Source organism: Gymnodraco acuticeps, unplaced genomic scaffold (assembly GCF_902827175.1).
Source record: "Gymnodraco acuticeps unplaced genomic scaffold, fGymAcu1.1, whole genome shotgun sequence".
Classification (NCBI taxonomy): Eukaryota; Metazoa; Chordata; class Actinopteri; order Perciformes; family Bathydraconidae; genus Gymnodraco; species Gymnodraco acuticeps.
Window position 1 is genome coordinate 2,559,361 of NW_022991219.1, and position 19,019 is coordinate 2,578,379.

At 44.9% G+C, this 19,019-nt stretch overlaps 1 protein-coding gene across 1 annotated transcript; it reads right to left on the minus strand.

Annotated features, from left to right (window-relative positions):
• Nucleotides 1-9,694: 9,694 nt before the first annotated feature.
• si:ch211-286b5.4 (afadin- and alpha-actinin-binding protein) lies at nt 9,695-18,984 on the minus strand. Its single transcript, XM_034239285.1, has 13 exons — nt 18,898-18,984; nt 18,724-18,766; nt 18,526-18,629; nt 17,974-18,042; nt 17,762-17,885; nt 17,584-17,662; nt 17,366-17,486; nt 16,512-16,665; nt 16,257-16,360; nt 16,022-16,183; nt 10,272-10,386; nt 10,021-10,174; nt 9,695-9,889 (listed from the first exon to the last, which is right to left on the minus strand). Exons 2-13 carry the CDS (start codon nt 18,764-18,766, stop codon nt 9,769-9,771), a joined length of 1,350 nt encoding a protein of 449 aa, XP_034095176.1. The 5' UTR covers nt 18,898-18,984; the 3' UTR covers nt 9,695-9,768.
• Between the last annotated feature and the right edge of the window lie 35 nt (nt 18,985-19,019).

The window sequence follows — 19,019 nt, forward strand, 5'->3', positions numbered from 1 at the left end:
AGGGTCCGGGGGGGCATGCTCCCCCGGGAAGATTTTTTTTTAAATGTTGAAGTTAAAAGCATCAATCTGGTGCACTTTGAGAGCAACATTAGTAGATCTATGGATCATACATCTCTCAACACCCATATGAAACAGAACTGTAAGCAGATTTTCTTTATGGATATTTTACAAATCACTCCCCTTTCAAACTGTATTCTTGTTTATTAATAACAACTTTTGTTTACTGTCATATAGTATTTTATACCTGTTTACTTTATTCTCTTATTTTTTTATAACTATAATGATCATATAAAGATGTGTCTTTGTAGAAAAAGCTTCTTATATTCGTTAGCATAGCTAGTTAACCAGATGCTAATAACAACAAAGTTATTGACTGTATGATCAGGATGACAGATCGCCACTGGGCTTACAACCAGTGCTGGAATTGGGCCGGTACTCACCGGTACGCAGTACCGGCACTTCTGGTTCTGACCCATGGAGTACCGGCACTTCTTGCTCAGTACCGGCATGCTGGCGGTACTCCGGTACTCATGCACCGTGCCAGTACTCAACACTCTCCCGCCGTTCTTATTATACATCCATATATATATATACAGCCGCCCGGTACTCAGTAGATGCGTCATGAGGTGCCGAACGGACATTCTCATCGCTCTAACCGCTGGAGTTTCACAGCGGCTGTCAGCTGTTTACTCCTGTCATTCAAACAGAACGTGCTGGAGAGGGGGCGGGGCTTATCTTCTCCATGTAAATACTGTGGTGGAAACGACTATGTCAAAATTAACCTATTTGACCGTGATTTGATAGTAATACACGTTTCAAAATAATAATAATAATAATAATAATGCCGAAGTAACAACATACTGAAAACTGTTAGTAAAACCATGTTTTAATGCTTTACAATTTACATACCTAGATGCACGTGTGTTGTGTTTATGCAGTGCAACTCCCACCCAGTGGGTGGCTATGTAGAGTGATAGAACAGAGCAGGCACGCCCCCGAGAGAAGGAAAGCAAGTCACGTCACAAATTAGCATTTCTAAAATGTTAGCGTGGATTAATAAAAGTGCAAAAAGACAGCGGTTGTCGCCGGAAGAAACTTCAAATACAGAGAATGCTGTGCCTGTGTTGGAAATTGTGTCTGATGGGGAGCTTTCTTTGGTTGATCCTCCTGCTCCAAGTTCTAGTGCATTAGCATTAGCACTAGCTCCGCCGCCTCCTCCAGAGCCTCTAACGTTAGCTGCTGCTGGCGCAACTGCCACCACCAACACCGGGCAAAGCGATGCACCTGACTGCTGGACAACGGACCAGGTGCAATATTTTTTGCAAGACCAATGCATGGCTCCTTCTTAAAGATAAGAAGCTAGGATGTCGGATATGCAGAGATGTCAAATCTTTGGGAATACACACTGGACAAGGACTGAAACTGTCAACTGAATGGGGTGAGTGTGCAGTGTCTCATTTCGGTGTTGACAAGGGCAAACAACAAGCTAGCCTGAGAAAAAAAATCAAAGAACATAAAGAATCACAAGCCCATGTAAAAGTTGCTGACATCCTTACATCTGCTTCACGTGAAACTATTCAACATCAAGTGCAGTCTATGCATAAATCTGAATTAGACACCACTATCAGAGTTTTTCGAACGGCATATAAAATTGGCAAACATAGCCGGCCATTCACAGACATGCCAATTGATTTCAATGTACAGAAACTGAATGGGCTGAACGTGGGCAGGGTTTTGCACTCCAATAAAACCTGTGGCGAAATCATCGACCACATAGCTCATGAGCTGAAGAAAAAAATGGCAAAAGACATTACAGAAAACCAAAGAAAACTCTGTGTTTTGGTCGATGAATCTACCACTATTAGTGGTAAAACGGTGCTTGTTGTGTGTCTACGCTCAGCATTAGCTGATGCTGAGCCCGAAACGTTTTTTTGGGAGCTGATCGAGTTGGATGGAACAACGGCTGATGACATCACAAAGGCGTTAATGGAGTGTCTTGGAAGAGATTTTAACGAGGACTTTTTAGGTCAGTGTTTCGTTTATTTTGCATGTGATGGGGCTTCAGTCATGCTAGGGAAGAGAACAGGCGTTGCTACCCAGTTGTGTAGTAAATTCCCAAGCCTGTTTGTGTGGCACTGCTCCAATCATCATCTAGAGCTGGCAGTTGGGGATGTGGTCAAGGAGGTCTCAGGGCTCAATCATTTCCAGATCTTTTTTGACAAACTCTATTCCTTGTTCCATGCCTCCCCCAAAAATCAGAGGCAGTTAGCGCAGTGTGCGCAAGCAGTCGGACAGCGTCTCCTGGTGATAGGGCGTGTGTTGTCCATCCGCTGGGTGGCTTCAAGTGAAAGGAGCGTCAGAGCAGTCTGGGAAAACTACCGAGTGCTTCATGATCACTTCACAAATGCTGCAAACGACACGAGCAGGGATTCCAGAGACAGAGCAAAGTACAACGGCCTGGATGATGTGCTCACATCTGCAACGTTTGTCAGCAATCTGGGACTGATGTACGATGCGCTCACAGAGCTCAGCGACCTCTCTCGGCAACTCCAAAAAAGAGAGATGACACTGCCTACAGCAGATAGGCTCTTAACTCGAGAAATACGAGTTTTTGAATCCATGGTCACCATGCCTGGCCCACACTACAGTTCATACAGCTCTAGCTGAGAAGTCCTTCAAGGGTGTTGCCCTGCGTGAGAATGGCAGGCTTGTACAGATTCATGCAGGTCAGTTTTTCCGCAGTATGGTAGAGAATCTGAGACACAGAATGACTTCCACAACCTCCTCTCATGTCAGCACAAGGGAAATCCCATTACATGGCCGGGAGGCCCGGGACAATCAGCTAATCCAGGACATGAAAGTTATCCATCCTGGAAGTTGGCCTGAAGAGGAGTTAGACGTACAGTATGGGGACGTAGAGGTGCTACGTTTGTGCGAAGTGCTGAAAGTGGACAGAAGAGAGACTGTTCAGGGCTTTCGCGAATACAAGGAAACCAGGGCATCCCGTACACCTGCTGCCATGGAGCCTCTACTGAAAGCAGTCCGAACCATCGCTGTCTCCACTAGTGAGTGTGAGCGGGCATTCAGCTGCATGAACGATATCCTTACTGCAAAAAGGAATGCTCTCTCTGTCAGCCGACTGTCCAGCCTGGTTTTCATTAAATGTAATGGACCATCACTAGGACAGTTCAATCCGGAACAGTATGTGAGGTCCTGGCTGGCAAAGGGAAGGAGAAGTGCTGATGAAAGAGCCTGTCCAGCTCCAGCCCCTGATACTGATGTCCCCAAGGCCTTCTGGAGCCTTTTCTAACAATGTGAAGTATATTGCAAAGCAGCTCACCCAGTGAGAAGACTTTTGGCATAATGTGCCGATTTGTACAGATCCTGGAGATAGAAGGACTTCAGACCAACCAGGGAGTTATCTGATCAGCTTGGTGTTCAATGTAACTCTTTACCATGGCTCAGACTTTGTTACTTGCAGTTACAGTTTCTCATTTTAGATTGTGCAAATTTTGCATTTGTTTTTACATGTTCTTTGTTCATGCTCTTTATCATTTTTCTGAGTTGGAAAGTTAGATTGCATCATAGTTTACTTTATACATATTTGTATTCTTCAGTGGTGAAGTATATTGCAAAGCAGCTCAGCCATGTGAGAAGACTTTTGGCACTTTTTCGTTTTTCGTTTTCTGAGTTGGAAAGTTAGATTGCATTCAAAATGTACAGAAATACTTAATTTTGTTAAAGCTTTTTATAAAAAATGCTTCTGACCAGAGCTTTGTTTCCTTGTCATTAATGTTGAACACCACCAGAGGGGCTCTCACCTGAAAGGTCTCTGCTTCATGTGTCTTCAGCAGAAGATCTAGACTTTGATTGCTATATTTTCAGTTAATATTGACCTTACTGAGCTTTAGCCATATCCGCTGCCTATCATAAAAAATGTTAAGTACAGTGAACCTTTCTAAAATATACAGTAGTAAAGAGACAAACCCACCAGCATTATAGTAGCCAAATTCTTGTTTGTGGGCTGTATATATATAATTGACTTGAAAAAGTTGCTGATTTTAGAGTACTGGCACCTTTTTCATTCCAATTCAAGCACTGCTTACAACTAAAGACACAGCCACGCAAAAACTGCGGCATGTGTTCGGCTCCTTATGGGTACTGCAATTTTTGGAAGTGCCGGAGCGGAGCTGCGTTCTGGTGCTCTCCGTCAGCTCTAAACCCCTGTCAGATGAGACATATACCACGTGATGACACCTTAGGCTTGTGTTGTGTTCAAGGACCCTGACCGTGGCCAGGAAAAACAGGCACTCACTTGTTTAATTATTTTTTAAATCTTTTTTGCGTGTGTTTATAAATTACCTCGAGGGCCACACCAAATGGTCTCGCGGGCCGTATACGGCCCGGGGGCCAGAGGTTCCCCACCCCTGGCAAGCTTTTCTCTCTCTTTTGAATGATATATTTCCCATCAGATTAAACAGCAAACGGCTGAATAAATAATGTGCATACAATTGCGAGGAGGCTCGTTTTAAGGACACTTTTCAGATAGTCACAATCTTCGTATTGGAACAAACTTCCGTTTTTGAGTGCAGTCCCACTCTGCTATGTTCCTCCTTCCTACAGAACAGAGACAATGACAGGATAATATGTCATTTGTCAGTATAGTCCTATTTCTTAAAACCTTCTCTGTTGTTTAAGTGTCTGATAACCACGAATAGTAAGCAATGATATGACAGTAATGATATAACATATGTCAGACACTGTGTTATTTTCAAGCAAGCCTAAAAGATAATGTGTTCAAACTGGCTTCACTCGCTTTAATTGCTCCTTTGAATGTAATTTTCCTCTGTGGTTTCCTACTCAACACATATTTGTATTGTAATGCCACTCATATTTTATTTTTTATTGTATTTTAAGGTGACATTGAATGCTTTGAAAGGTGCCCTAAAATAAAGTGTATTATTGATCTTATATCTGTGCCTATATCACACTATTAATGTTCCTTATTTCAGACTAGGTTCATCATGGTGTCCATAGGGAAGATCTGCACTGTTCTCTATAACATGTTCAGCAGAGCAGGTATTTCTCCTGCCAGATATGGCACCCCCCCTACAACTTTGTCCAGGACAGTCACAACTTCACCAAAATCACACTGGTGTTGCCTGTTCCCCTCTAGTTTATGCTCACCAAAGCATTTCACTCTGGGCCCAGCAGCTACAAAACTAAAGAGGGGTTCCATATCCGGCAGTGTAGGTGCTAGAGCTGCCGGATTTTGAGGCGCCCCCTGTAATTTTACTCTGAAATGAATTACATTATTTAGCCTGCTGCTTGATAATGTAATTTCTGGCTCGTCTTTTAAAGTGTTTATGGGTAAAAGTGAAATTACGATTTACGTATAACGTAAATAAATATGGAAGTGGCGTAATATGAGTGTACACAGGTGTATACACGTATACACAGGCCTACTTGTCCAGTCCTCTGCACATTTGAATAACATAAATACAATTAAAATGGGCCCACTTTGAAATAAATAAAACATATCTGCACCCTAAAAATAGTTAACTGATTGAATTATGACTATAGATCGTCAGCTGTCTTCCGTGGTTTTCCTCCAATATGCCTACGTAAAGGCTGAAGCACCTTTTAACAACTTCTCTCTATCAATCGGACGCCAGCATTGTTAGCTGTGAAAGCACACGTGCAAGCATATACCTCTGTCTACGCAGGATTACATCCTCTGTTTTCCTTAGATACTTTTATTTTCTTTAATTTATCCATAGTTCGCTCATCGAGCTGGGGGTCAGGTTATTCACCTGCAAGAAAATGCGCTGGTGCGGGACCGTATCAGGATATAACGCATTATTGATGTGTCACAGTATCACCTCAAAATACAAGATACAAAACATTTTTCAACCATGCAACAAAATATAAATATTCCTACAAATATTTGTAGCCTATATAATTTCCTTTTTATTTTTGTCTAAGGTCAAGGGAGCCAAAGCAGAGGGCTTAAAGAGCCGCATGCGGCTCCGGAGACGGTTGCTGAACCTTGATCTGGTAATAAAGAACTTGTGCGCTGTTGAAAGAATTCAAAACACTTGAACTTATTAAAACAGGGATTTTTATTTGCCAGGAAAAAGGGTAATTGTATTCAGATATTACACAGAAACGCAGAAATGACTTGGACTGCATGCAAATACAAGATCTTAATCTTCCTCAGAAATAAAAGTCTGCTCTGCCGGATATGGAAGCCCCTCTTTAGTTTTGTAGCTGCTGGGCCCAGAGTGAAATGCTTTGGTGAGCATAAACTAGAGGGGAAAAGGCAACACCAGTGTGATTTTGGTGAAGTTGTGACTGTCCTGGACAAAGTTGTAGGGGGGGTGCCATATCTGGCAGGAGAAATACCTGCTCTGCTGAACATGTTATAGAGAACAGTGCAGATCTTCCCTATGGACACCATGATGAACCTAGTCTGAAATAAGGAACATTAATAGTGTGAAGGCACAGATATAAGATCAATAATACACTTTATTTTAGGGCACCTTTCAAAGCATTCAATGTCACCTTAAAATACAATACAAAATAAAATATGAGTGGCATTACAATACAAATATGTGTTGAGTAGGAAACCACAGAGGAAAATTACATTCAAACGAGCAATTAAAGCCAGTTTGAACACATTATCTTTTAGGCTTGCTTGAAAATAACACAGTGTCTGACATGATCATGTGATATCATTACTGTTATATCATTGCTTACTATTCGTGGTTATCAGACACTTAAACAACAGAGAAGGTTTTAAGAAATAGGACTATACTGACGAATGACATATTATCCTGTCATTGTCTGTTCTGTAGGAAGGAGGAATATAACAGAGTGGGACTGCACTCAAAAACGGAAGTTTGTTCCAATACTAAGATTGTGACTATCTGAAAAGTGTCCTTAAAACGAGCCTCCTCGCAATTGTATGCACATTATTTATTCAGCCGTTTGCTGTTTAATCTGATGGGAAATATATCATTCAAAAGAGAGAGAAAAGCTTATTAAACTAGACGAACGCTCAATACAGGCGATGACGTCACGTTTGCGCGTCCCCGCGAACAGGGCTTCAATCTACGGCAAGGCTTCAATCTACGGCACAACATCGTTGACTGGTCATGCTATTCTGCCCGCCTCCAGCATGGGTTTTGTTTGTAAAACTTAGTTACTTCGACAACACTATTTAAAAAAACAAGTCTTTAATCTTTAAATGTTAATCTTTTCAAATGTAATCAGCAGGGGCGGATCTAGACAAATATTCCTGGGGTGGCAAGAGAGTGGCAGGAGAATTTCAGGGGTGGCGTCCCCTGGCAGAAGTATATGCTGATTTAATCGCAGTCATATCAACAATGTTAGCTTGGAAAGCCACAATATTAATATTTTAACTAAATAACATTAGGTGACATTATTGTGGCACATCAGTAAAGCCTTACATATAAATATATAAGGTGGCAGACATAATTGAATGCATTTTAACTGAACAATAACTGAATGAGTTGGTTTCACTCTTAGACCAGCAGGGGTACAAATCTATGCAGACTGCTGCAATAAGTACATTAATTAACTGTCTCGTCGATGTTTGTCTGTATGAATATGATAATATTAACAATCATATTATTCCTATCAGCTGTCAATCACTGTTATGATTCACATATTCAGTGTTATTATTAAATAAACTATATTTTTTGGAAGAGTTAATGATGAATGTTCCTCAAGATGCTTGCTCACCCTCCTTCAAATTTGAAAGACAAGTAATTACTATCATAAATCAAAAGAATCAACAGAACAGTTCAGCGCCCCACAACTTCATTGCAAACAGTTACAACCTTGACTTTACATCAGAAAGAACAAACATTAAAGAAGTGACTAACTGCATCAATTAGGGTTAAAAAACGTGTATTCAGCTAAAACATATACATCGCTGCAGTTATTATCCAGTAAAAATTTTTTGGCTGGGCAGTGAAGTTTTACACACCGTCTTATTTGACTTTCTCAGGACTTGAAACAGTTTTTGGGGGCAGACCCCCACAAAGAAGAAAAATATTATACACACGTAAGGTCATCATCTTAACAGTTTATTATTCTCATCGACTCATCCGTGAGCAGAGCATCAAGTTGGCATGCCTATAACAGCTGAATGTGGCGATTACCATCTTGATCAGCAAAACGCCTCACAAACTTATTAAGATTTAAAGCTATGGTGCGTTTTGATTCAATGCTGAGTACAGCCAAACTTGACAGGCTCTTCTCTGTCATTGTCGAGCGCAAACAGTGGCGGCTCCAGAGTATTTGTGTTGGGTAATCTATGGTAGGGCTTACCCATGCAGTGGTGGGGCTCAAGTCAGTATTTGCAATGTAATTACATACACGCTCCCCTTGACAGTGAAACGCCACGCGTGAGGTTTAGATTATTTCCCTGTCTCAATCCAACTGTATGAAATAAAAAGGCACATTTGTCTTGTAGTAAATCAAAAGGGCGACCTGGAGCCAATCCTGCAATTTCCCCACAAGTGAAAGAGTTGACATGCTGAAAACCCAACCCCTGCAGGGGGGTCTGAGGAGATTCTCCCCCAGGAGATTTTTTGAAATACTAACATAAAATACACATTCTGGTACTCTCTTGAGAAGAAAAATAAATAAATCTATTACTACACGACATATTTAAAAAAATGAATGCCATTTTAGTTTTTTGTTACTTTGTTCTGAAAGCTGAACCTGCTGCTACTCACAGAGAGAAGAGGGAAGAGGCTGTGTGAATTACTTTACATTGTGGATAGCCCCCATTGTTCTGTGTGTCAAAATGAAAGACAGCCCACAACACCTATCAATCATCAAACCGTGGGGTCTTATTTAATGTTGTATCGATGTATATAGAGATGTACTACAGCAAAATTATTCTCCGTCGGGACTTCCTGCAACAACACCACGCCTTTATCTTGATTCTGATTGGCCAGAAGACATTATCAAAGATGTTCTATTGTGAAGACGATCACTACGTGACAAAAGTTTTCAAAACCGTTTCTAGTCTTCGGTATTTCCAGACAAGTGGCTACTGGAATCAATCTTACTAACTGCTGTCTGTGCAATTTACTCCGCGCGAGTTGGCGGACTTTATTTTGCTTACTTTAACATCATTTTTCATGGTGGGGCTAAGCCATTCCCACGCTCGCGCCAGGGCCGGGGTTAACTTACAAGGCTCGCGTCTTGTGCTGCATTCACTTGCACTCGGACATTAGAGATTTTCTCTCATAAATGTCCGATGAGCCACAACTTTTCTTTCAAAACAAAGCTGCCAAATGGGGTGGCAGCTGGGGTGGCAAGGCCTTTTTCTGAGGTGGCAGCTGCCACCCCGTGCCTCCCCGTAGAACCGCCACTGGTAATCAGTAATGGTGATTGACCTTGAGGTGCTGGTAAAATATTTCAAGTGGCTACCTGCCTACTTTTACTTATTCACATGAGAGACAAATACAAATGTTATACATTATACTGTAAATATTTGTTTACATGCAAGCCAAAAGTGTCTCTGAATAGTACGACAACGATGTGAAATGCCCAACATAGTCAAAAATACCATAATTAACCACTTTGAGAAAACGGATTAACCAAAAAGTTAATTTGTTTTAAAACTACACCGTGGAAGAAAATAACACAGGATAACATTATAATCAGCCTTTATTTATTTATTTTTTAAAAGTTGGAAATAAGGTACAATATGTTTTTTTTTATATATTACCACCTATCATCAAAAGTAGATTCAAGTGACCAGTCTGTAGGAGGAATCTGGAGTGTGTGCACCATCCTGTCTGCCCGGCCGTCCCATGTCTCCGACTGGTGGTCATCATCGCTGGTTCTGAGGGAGAAGACAGGAAAAGAAGAACAAAAAAAAGGGGGAAAATGACTGAAAATGTTTTTTTATGTTTATTCTGCAATTGTATTTTGTCTCTCTTCATGCCATTGCTATCAATGCAGGACTTGACTAACCTGCAGTTGTAGGACAGATTGAGGGCGGAGTAGAGCTCAGGAGTGCTGGGGGTGTGTACCGTGACTCCATAAAGAGCGGCTGTCCCCAACTTGGTCGGAGATGGAGTAATGGGAAGACAGCCAGATATGCCAGTGGGCCCCAAGCTACGGAAATCTGGAGCCACTACACATCAGGGTTTTTTTATTTTATTATTTCACCACAGCACATTAGTGATTACACATCACTTAGTTTAATTGAACTGTATACTCACTGAGAGCACTGCCCTCTGCCCTACTGTTGGTTGGAGCTCCTTTACCTGAGCGAGGTGGCTCACACAGATATTTCTGCTTCAGGAGAGAGGCCTTGTGTTGCTCAAAATCACAGCGCTGTACAAACAAACAGTGAAAAAAGCAGCTTTTAAAAAAGGCGAAACACTACGGTGGACGACAGGTGCAAAGGAGCTACAACGGCCCAAACACTTCCATCAGCAGAAAAACGCTGTGCAGTTAAAAAAAACGATGCAAATATGAAAACACAAACGTGCCAAAACACATGCAAATGAAGAACCAGTTTACCAACTTGATGAAACTCGCAGCATTTACTAAAAACGCTGAATAAATGCAGCAAAACACTAACAAAAAAACCCGCTGCAGGAAGCTCAAAGCCGCAATGGGGACAATAAAAAGTGATGCACACAGCTGGGACCATACACAAGATGGCCAACTGTCATTATTTGCGGTAGTCTGTTTCATTATTGTAAGTGTTTTATCAGTATATTTGAAGAATTGGTTAGCTTCGTTAGCTAGCTTCGTTAGCTAGCTTTCTGCAGCGCGTTTGTCCTAATTGAGTGTTTTGGGCCGTTGCAATGCTTTTGCACTGTCCGCTACCGGAAGACACTACTAGCAAAAATGTTGGGGATATAATGAAAAAACTATTTGAACATCCAGATTACACATTCATATTTATTCTAAATTCACTAAAAGTTAGCATTAGAGAAACATTTTAACAGAACATTTTGTCTTTGTCTTAGTGTAAGAAATCAACTGGTTTGAAACTACTACTGAAAATGCACATTTTGACAGAGAGAGAGATCGATAGTTACGGCTGTAACTACGGTTCTATGAGTCCCGGATGACCGCCAGAGGCGGTGCTTTCAGCACTGGATATGTCCATCGCGCGCATGCGCAGCTCGAGTACCAATACCAACAAAGTCACCTGTGACCCACGTGACACCGGCTATATCAGCCGGTGTCGTCAGAGGATCTGTTCCCAGAATCTTCTCGCGAGCACACAAGAATTCTGAGTGACAGGGAACTCTGGCGGTCATCCGGGACTCATAGAACCGTAGTTACAGCCGTAACTATCGTTCTATTTCGTCCCTACTGACCGCCAGAGGCGGTGCTTTCAGCACTGGATGACTTATACCAACAATGTCATGAAGAATCCAAGCCCTTGCTCACCACTGGAAACAGCGGAGCTCGGCAAAAGGACCACGCCCAAAGAATGGGGAGTGGCGACATTGACCTGATGACAACTGGAGAATGTGCCAGAAGACACCCACGACGCCGCGGCGTAGATGGTCTCCAGGGGCACCACCCTCAGGGCAGCCCAAGATGTTGAGATGGCTCCTTGTAGAGTGGCATCTCAGCCTGATGGCAGGGGCGGCCACTGGCCCCGTAAGCCTGTGAGATGGTATCGACAACCCAGTGGGGCAGCCACTGGTTAGAGGGCATAACCTCCTTTAGTGCCGCAAGGGCAAAATCAAGAGTTGCTCCTACTACCGTATACAGGCAGTAGCTTTGATATACGCCCTTTGGGCACCCCCAGGGCACAGCAACTTCGACGTGCCGTACTCCTGAATGTCAAAGCGTGCCAGCTGGGCAGGCTGATTGAAGTGGGTTTGTGGAAGGACCCCGGGCTGGAATGCCACATTTGCCCAAAGGGCAACGCCTGAGAGTCCCACCTCGGGCATGTATTGTTTATGGAGAGGACATGCAACTCCCCGACTCGCTTCCCTGAGGCTATGGCAAGCAGAAATGCTGCCTTCGTGGGCAGCCACCTAAGCCCCACCTGGGCCAGGGTCTCGAAGGGAGGAGATGATAGGGCATCCGGCAGCAGAGGCAGGTCCCAAGCCGGAGCCCTCGGGGTGCTAGGGGGACGCTGCCGTAAAGCCCCTCTCATAAAGAGGGACACCGACCTGTGGCACCCCGCCGTGGCGCCGTCGACCCGAACATGTCGGGCAGAAATCGCAGCCACATAAATTCAGAGTGGAGTGAGAACGTCCACCATCTAGAAGGGACTGTTGTCTAAGCAACAACGTACATGCTGTCCCCAAGGAACACACACATTCTTGCTCCCCAGTTGGGGTAGGAAGTGCGTGAGTGCAAGCTGCACAGCCCGAAGCTCTAGCATGTTGACCTGGCGCGCACTCTCCTGGGCAGACCGCTGACCATGAACGGTCCTGCCCTGCCGCACTGCACCCCACCCTGAGAGACATGCACCTATGGTGATGGTCTCCTGGCGGGATGGGATGGCGCCCATGGGCACACCCACTAGGAGATAGGCCCTGCCCGTCCAGCGTGACAGAGAGTGGAGGCAATGCTGCGACACCCTGACTTCCCTGTGCCTGTGCCACTTGGCGTCCAAGTGAAGGCTGTTCAGCCACATCTGCATGGGGCGCAACGACAGCGGGCCTAAGGGCCCAGCGGCCGAGGCAGCTGCCAGTCTGCCCAAGGGCCGGAGGAACTGAATATAAGGCACCATCTTGCCCGGCCCACGTGGAAGTAGGCATCCCTCAAGTCCACGGTTGAGAACCACTCCACCTGTGCATATGCAGTGGTCAGCATATAGAATGGCAGCACCTTCAGGAATCTGTCGATTCCTCTGAGGTCCAAGATCGGGCGAAATCCGCCGACTTTCTTGCTCACGAGAAAGTACGCCGAGTAGAACCCCCTGGGCTAAGCAGAGGGTCTTACTGGCTTGATTGCGTCCTTGGACAGAAGGACGGACAACTCTTGGGCCAGAGCTAGGGCCCCTGCCGGACTGTCAATTAGACCCAGCCGAAGGCTAGGGGCCGGAGCTGCGGTCCGTACCCCTGGGTTAAGGTGAAAACCACCCAAGGGACTGAAGTACAGACCGCCCAGTAACTGAGCTGCTGCTGGGAAAGCAGCCGACGACCGGGGGGGCACTGGGGCACGAGGCCGTCTGGAAGGCGGGCGACCTGGGGCACGAAAGTCATTGGGTCGCGCCGCTAAGACCTCTGCAGACCACCCCTGTAATCCGGCGGCTGAGTGCGGCTGCTAGAGCGGCCCCTGGGCCTGCTGGGAGTGGGCACAGGTCTGTGAAGACCCGAGAGCTGCTGCCTGGTCTGCCTAGCTTGGGCGGCACGCTCCAGTGCCTCCAGGGCACCTAGGGTCCTAAACAGCTCCCCTGGCTCGACTGGTACGCTACGGAGGACTCTCCTACATGCCTCCGTTAGTGGTGACTGGGCCAGCAAAACCTGGCGACGAGTCTGTACCAGCGACAAGGCCTCCTCATACAGAGGTGCATCAACAGAAGGAGGTGCGTCAGCCGAAGGAGGTGCGCCAACCGAAGGAGGTGCGCCAGCTGAAGGAGGTGCGCCAACCGAAGGAGGGGCGTCAACCGAAGGCCCCTACACCGGGCCCAGGCTGAAGGACCAAGAGGCGACTTCATCATGCCCCTATCAGCAGCTAGCCGATCCACTTTAGAGGACAGCTTTTCTAGTCCTTCTATTGGGGGGAGCACACATAGCCATCGCTCCCTCAAGTCGCCGGGAACGGCCAAATTGATCTGGAGGAGGATGTGACAAGGAGAGGTGTCTGTTGGCTGCTGCCAGACGTTCCACCTCAGTGATTCTAGCCACTCTGAGCGCCCGAGGCATGCAGCTACAGCTCATGCAGGCGTTTACCGTGAGAACCTCCCTCAGATGCTCACATTTCTCAATGGCTCAAAAGAAGCCATACAGGCGCTACATGAATGAGCCACTCCGTAGGTAGCCAGATGCAGCGTAGCCGGGAGCGGGTGCTGGAACACAGCCTTCACCAACTACCTGCTTAATGGAAAGAGTAGAGCGTTGCTGCTACTCGCCGAACAGAAAGAGGGATGTAATTACACCCATGTTACCGGCAGAGGGAGCGGGAGCGAGAGCACTGCCTTCACCTGGCTGGATTAATAAACACGGCAGTTCAGCGTCTACCAGGAGCGGGAGCGAGAGCACTGCCTTCACCTAGCTGGGTAAAATAAAGAAGCTTAACAGTACACGCAAGACGTTAGCCGAGCAGCTGCTGCTAACGATCAAGCGATATCAAGTCAAATAACACACATGTTTAAGACCAGATAACTAGCTTCGAAAGAAGAGAACAGCACAGAGCTGTAGTTACAGCAGTAACCATGGCCAGTGCTCACACGGCATATAACCGTAGTTACAGTAGTAACTATGGCCAGTACTTACATGGCTTGGAACCGTAGTTACAGTAGTAACTATGACCAGTACTTACACAGCATAGAGCCGTTTACGGTATTGACTATGGCCAGTACTTGCACGGCTTGGAACCGTAGTTACAGTAGTAACTATGGCTAGGACTTACGGCTTAAAACCTTAGTTACAGTAGTAACTGTGGCCGGTGCCTAAAAGTGTCAGCCAAACGGCTGCCCACTAGATAATATAATATTGGGAGGATAAAATCCTCCTTAATGGCCATACATGCAGAGCACACAGCACACAGTGAAGATTGTTCTCTGCATATCGTCCTAGTGCTAGGAGTCTAGTACTAGGAGTCTAGTACTAGGAGCAGTAAATACAACGATATAGCGCTACTGCAACCATACCATGCGTTTACCGCTGAGTTAAATAATGAAGCTTAACAGTACATGCAAGGTGTTAGCCAAGCGGCTGCTGCTAACAATCAAGCAACCAAGTCAGAACACAATGTTAAGACCAGATAATTAGCTTCTAAGAAAGAGAACAGCCCGCATAGAACCGTAGGCCATGGTTACAGTAGTAACCGCACATGCGGAGCACACAGCACCTGCAGTGAAGATGTTCTCTGCATATCATCCTAGTGCTAGGAGTCTAGTACTAGGAGCAGTAATACAACGATCTAGCGCTACTGCAATCAAACCCTATGTTACCGGGAGCTAACAGTTATGAGTTAATAGTTAAGCTTAACAGCAAGGTGTTAGCCAAGCGGCTGCTGCTAACAATCAAGCGACCAAGTCAGAACACAAATGTTAAGACCAGATAATAGCTTCTAAGAAAAAGAAAGTACTTACCTTACTCTCTGCATCTAAACGAAAAACGGGTTAAATTGAATGAGGGACACAGCCAAAGCTGGGACTCAAATGCTAATGATAGCTCGGGCACAACGCCACAAGCAGAACTTTCAAAAGAGCATAAGGGCAACTTTATGGGAGAGGAAGCGGGAACACTGTCGTCACCAGAAAGTCTAAGCCAAACAAAAAATAAGACAGCAATCAGGACAACTTGGCTGGGAGAGGGTGCGGGGACACAGCCATCACCAGCAACAAGCTGACACCAACCTGTCTGTCGAGGCTCTGCACAGCGCACAGCCGGCCACAGCTCCTGGAGGACGCGTTAACGACCCGTAGCTCCGACTGTCAGTCACGAAGCTGCACGCGGCCAGCTGCTTGCAAAGAAATCCCTCAGATCAAACGTTCAAACCTGAACGCTGTAGGCTACAAACATGTAGCCACGGTACCCTCGCGCAGCGAGAAGATTAAAGGAACAGATCCTCTGACGACACCGGCTGATATAGCCGGTGTCACGTGGGTCACAGGTGACTTTGTTGGTATTGGTACTCGAGCTGCGCATGCGCGCGATGGACATATCCAGTGCTGAAAGCACCGCCTCTGGCGGTCAGTAGGGACGAAATAGAACCATCCTGTTTCCCCCGTCCGCATAAAGTATGTAAGGACAGAGGGTGTTGTGTACTGTACAGATTATAAAGCCTGTTGAGGTACATTTGCAAATTCTCCTCCCACCTCATGGCTTAGTCGGATGGCAGCTTCAGTGAAGGACTTCCTCTCCCTGTCAAAAGTCCGCCTCTGATGATCGAGCTCTGCCCAGCGCATCTGAAGACGCTCCCACTCTTCCAAAAAGTAGGAATCAGCCAGTTCAGAGACGACAGGGGAAGCAAAGCTGTCCTGCAGACAAAAAGGTAGCATTACAAAGTCTGACACTAGCAAAAGGTCATATGAAAACGTGTTTGAACCACACCTGTAGCAGCTGCTGTTGAATTCTTACAAGCTGTTGACTCTCCTTTAGTTCACAATCTAGTCGAGCCAAGAGCTCCTCATGGTCGGTACCAACACTAGTGTGGCCTAAACACAATTAAGTGATAGACACTACTCGTGAATAAGTTAAAATATGTCAACTAATACACAGAAATAACCCCAAAATAGACAGCTTAATAATACTTTTTTTCATTTTGGAAGTCACAACTTTAAAAGATTGCTAAATCCGGCAGTTTACCTTCAGAAGAGAATTCAGCCAGTCTGCTCTGCACCTGCCTCCAACTCCGAACCACTCCTCCTGTTACATGGTCCCCCAGCGCTCCCTCAGCCTCGTCTAGCCTTTTGTCTTCAGTCTGGGAATCATCCTGAACATCCAGCACGTCAGACAGGCTCTTTAAAAACAAGGTTAGACTGGTTTTATGTTGAATATGTATCTTACTTTCCAGCATAATCACTTCCAAGATCAACAAAATAATGTCAACACAAGATCGTTTTAGAAGCTGTTCTGGGGCTTTTGATGATCTACTACCTATGTTGTAAATGTATTATCTTTTTTTAATTCACACACAACATCTATAGCACGTCTGACCGTCCTGGTAGGGGGATCCGTCGCCTGTTGCTCTCCCCATTGGCTGTGGGGTTTCTTTGGAAGTTTTTCCTTGTCCGATGTGAGGGTCTTAGGACAGAAGGTTTCGTATTCATATTCTGTACAAACTGTCCCGAGACAAATGTAAACTTGGTGATATTGGGCTATATAAATACACTTTGAGTGATTGAACCTTGTATTCAGCAAACTCTGCTTTAACTCCCAAAACAAACTATTTTCTCCTTCAACTAAGGTACAGCAACATGGTACTCTTTATCATATCACTGCAGGGCATTTGTCCTTTCATCACTTTTCTGTATATATTTAACATACAAAGTGTCTGCTGAGGAAGACCATTCGATTCAATTGAGAGTTGCACGACAGCAAAGTAACTATACAAAATAAATCATCCTTTTCAGATCCACTTATATTTTGTCAGATTTATTTTTGGCAGAAGGACTAATGCTAGTTACTGTCTTAGTTAAAGGCTTTCGTCTTTCTCTCACATGCTCCATGTCGACTCTGAGCCCATGAAGTAAAGTTGTGAGGCTGTGGCGCAGCTTCATGGCCTCCCTGAGCTCGGCTTCTCTGCGCTCCAACATCAGATGCAGTGTGGCCTCTTCTCGTCTACAAGATGGAGAGAGGGAGAGAGAGAAAGGGTTAGAAAGGAGGTGGAGAACACATTTGAAGGGCTACATCTATAAATCAGAGAGTGATATCTTACTTTGCAGTGGACCTTAATGATTTGATTGGCGGTTCTCTTTTGCCTCGACCTCCAGGGGGAATGTTCAACACCTCTATGGCTATAGAGAACAAGGCAATATGGGAAATGTTTTGTGGTTTAAGAAAACATGGATGAATATTGTGTGGATTTAGCTGATACAGGACAGATTGAGCCTCACAGGGTCCCTTCTCTCGGTGTCGTTCAGTGAGCTGAGACATTCGCTCCTTCAGTCGGTTGGTGTGCTGCTCTCTGCGCTTCAGCTCGCCCTCCTGCTGGTTACCCCGCAGCTGCAGACGAGTGCACTGGCGACAAGTTAGAGATTATTTTGTGAAGGGAGAGATGTTTAAAATGTATTCAGGTAGTCACAGATCTGTCACACATACTACATACCTTGGCCCGTTCATATCTCAGTGTGTCCTGCAGTCTGGCAACATGCTCAGACATCTCCTTTAGTTGCTCCTTCAAGGTAGATTTCCCCGCAGAATAAAACAAATGCATATTTTGTGGAAAATATTTAAAACATGCAATAAAACTGAATATTTCCATCTAACAACACGTGCATAATTCATGTATTCTCTCTATCTGATATTTCCCAAAGGACAACAAATGGTGTCATTTGTTTACATAGTCAAAATTATGTGCCAAAAAAGAGCAAGCAATCCAATCATCTTTTCATTAAGGATGATTTCACTTGTCATAACAAACCCAGCAAGCTTTTGAGATGCCCTGTTGAAATACTGTATAAAGAAAGAGACATTTTCTAAGGAGTGTTTCTTTATTTTATTCTTGTGTGCAGGTGTGTTACTATGAACTGTTATTGCCACACACTGTTCCACAAATGGGACAATAGTTATATCGTTTTGAATGGATAATTGCTGATTTGAGAATTGAGTAAAGACAAAAACGATATCCTATATTTAATTCACTTCATTATTTACCCACCCCGAGGGAGTCTCCGTGCTCTCTGTGCTCCTCCCTGTCCGCCCACCAGGAGTCACTGGGAGAGAGCTCCTTCTGAGGGCTGGGGTCCCTGAGCAGAAAGGAGTCTGTGGTACAAAAGACAAGCCAGGGGGAAGGGGACAGAGAGCTGTAAGTGGTTGTGTGGATTTAATGTGTTTCCAGCATGTGTGATCGTTTTACCTGAGTGTCTTCCAACTCTCTTCTGGCCAAACCTGGAAGCCATCTTCATGCCAATTCACAAAAGAGCATCAAGACAGAGCAAATGTTAATCAAATATAATTGTAAGTGGTGTGCACAGGATTAAAACATTTGACCTTTTTACCATGGAAAACAATGATGTGTCAAGTGCCTTACCCGAGCAGAAAGGTAAACCCTCCTCAGACAGACGCTGCCGGTTTTATTTCCAGGTGATGTCACTTCTGCTGATTACCTCCATTAGCCAGAAGGAAGCTTCAGGATTAACATGATTCAGTCAG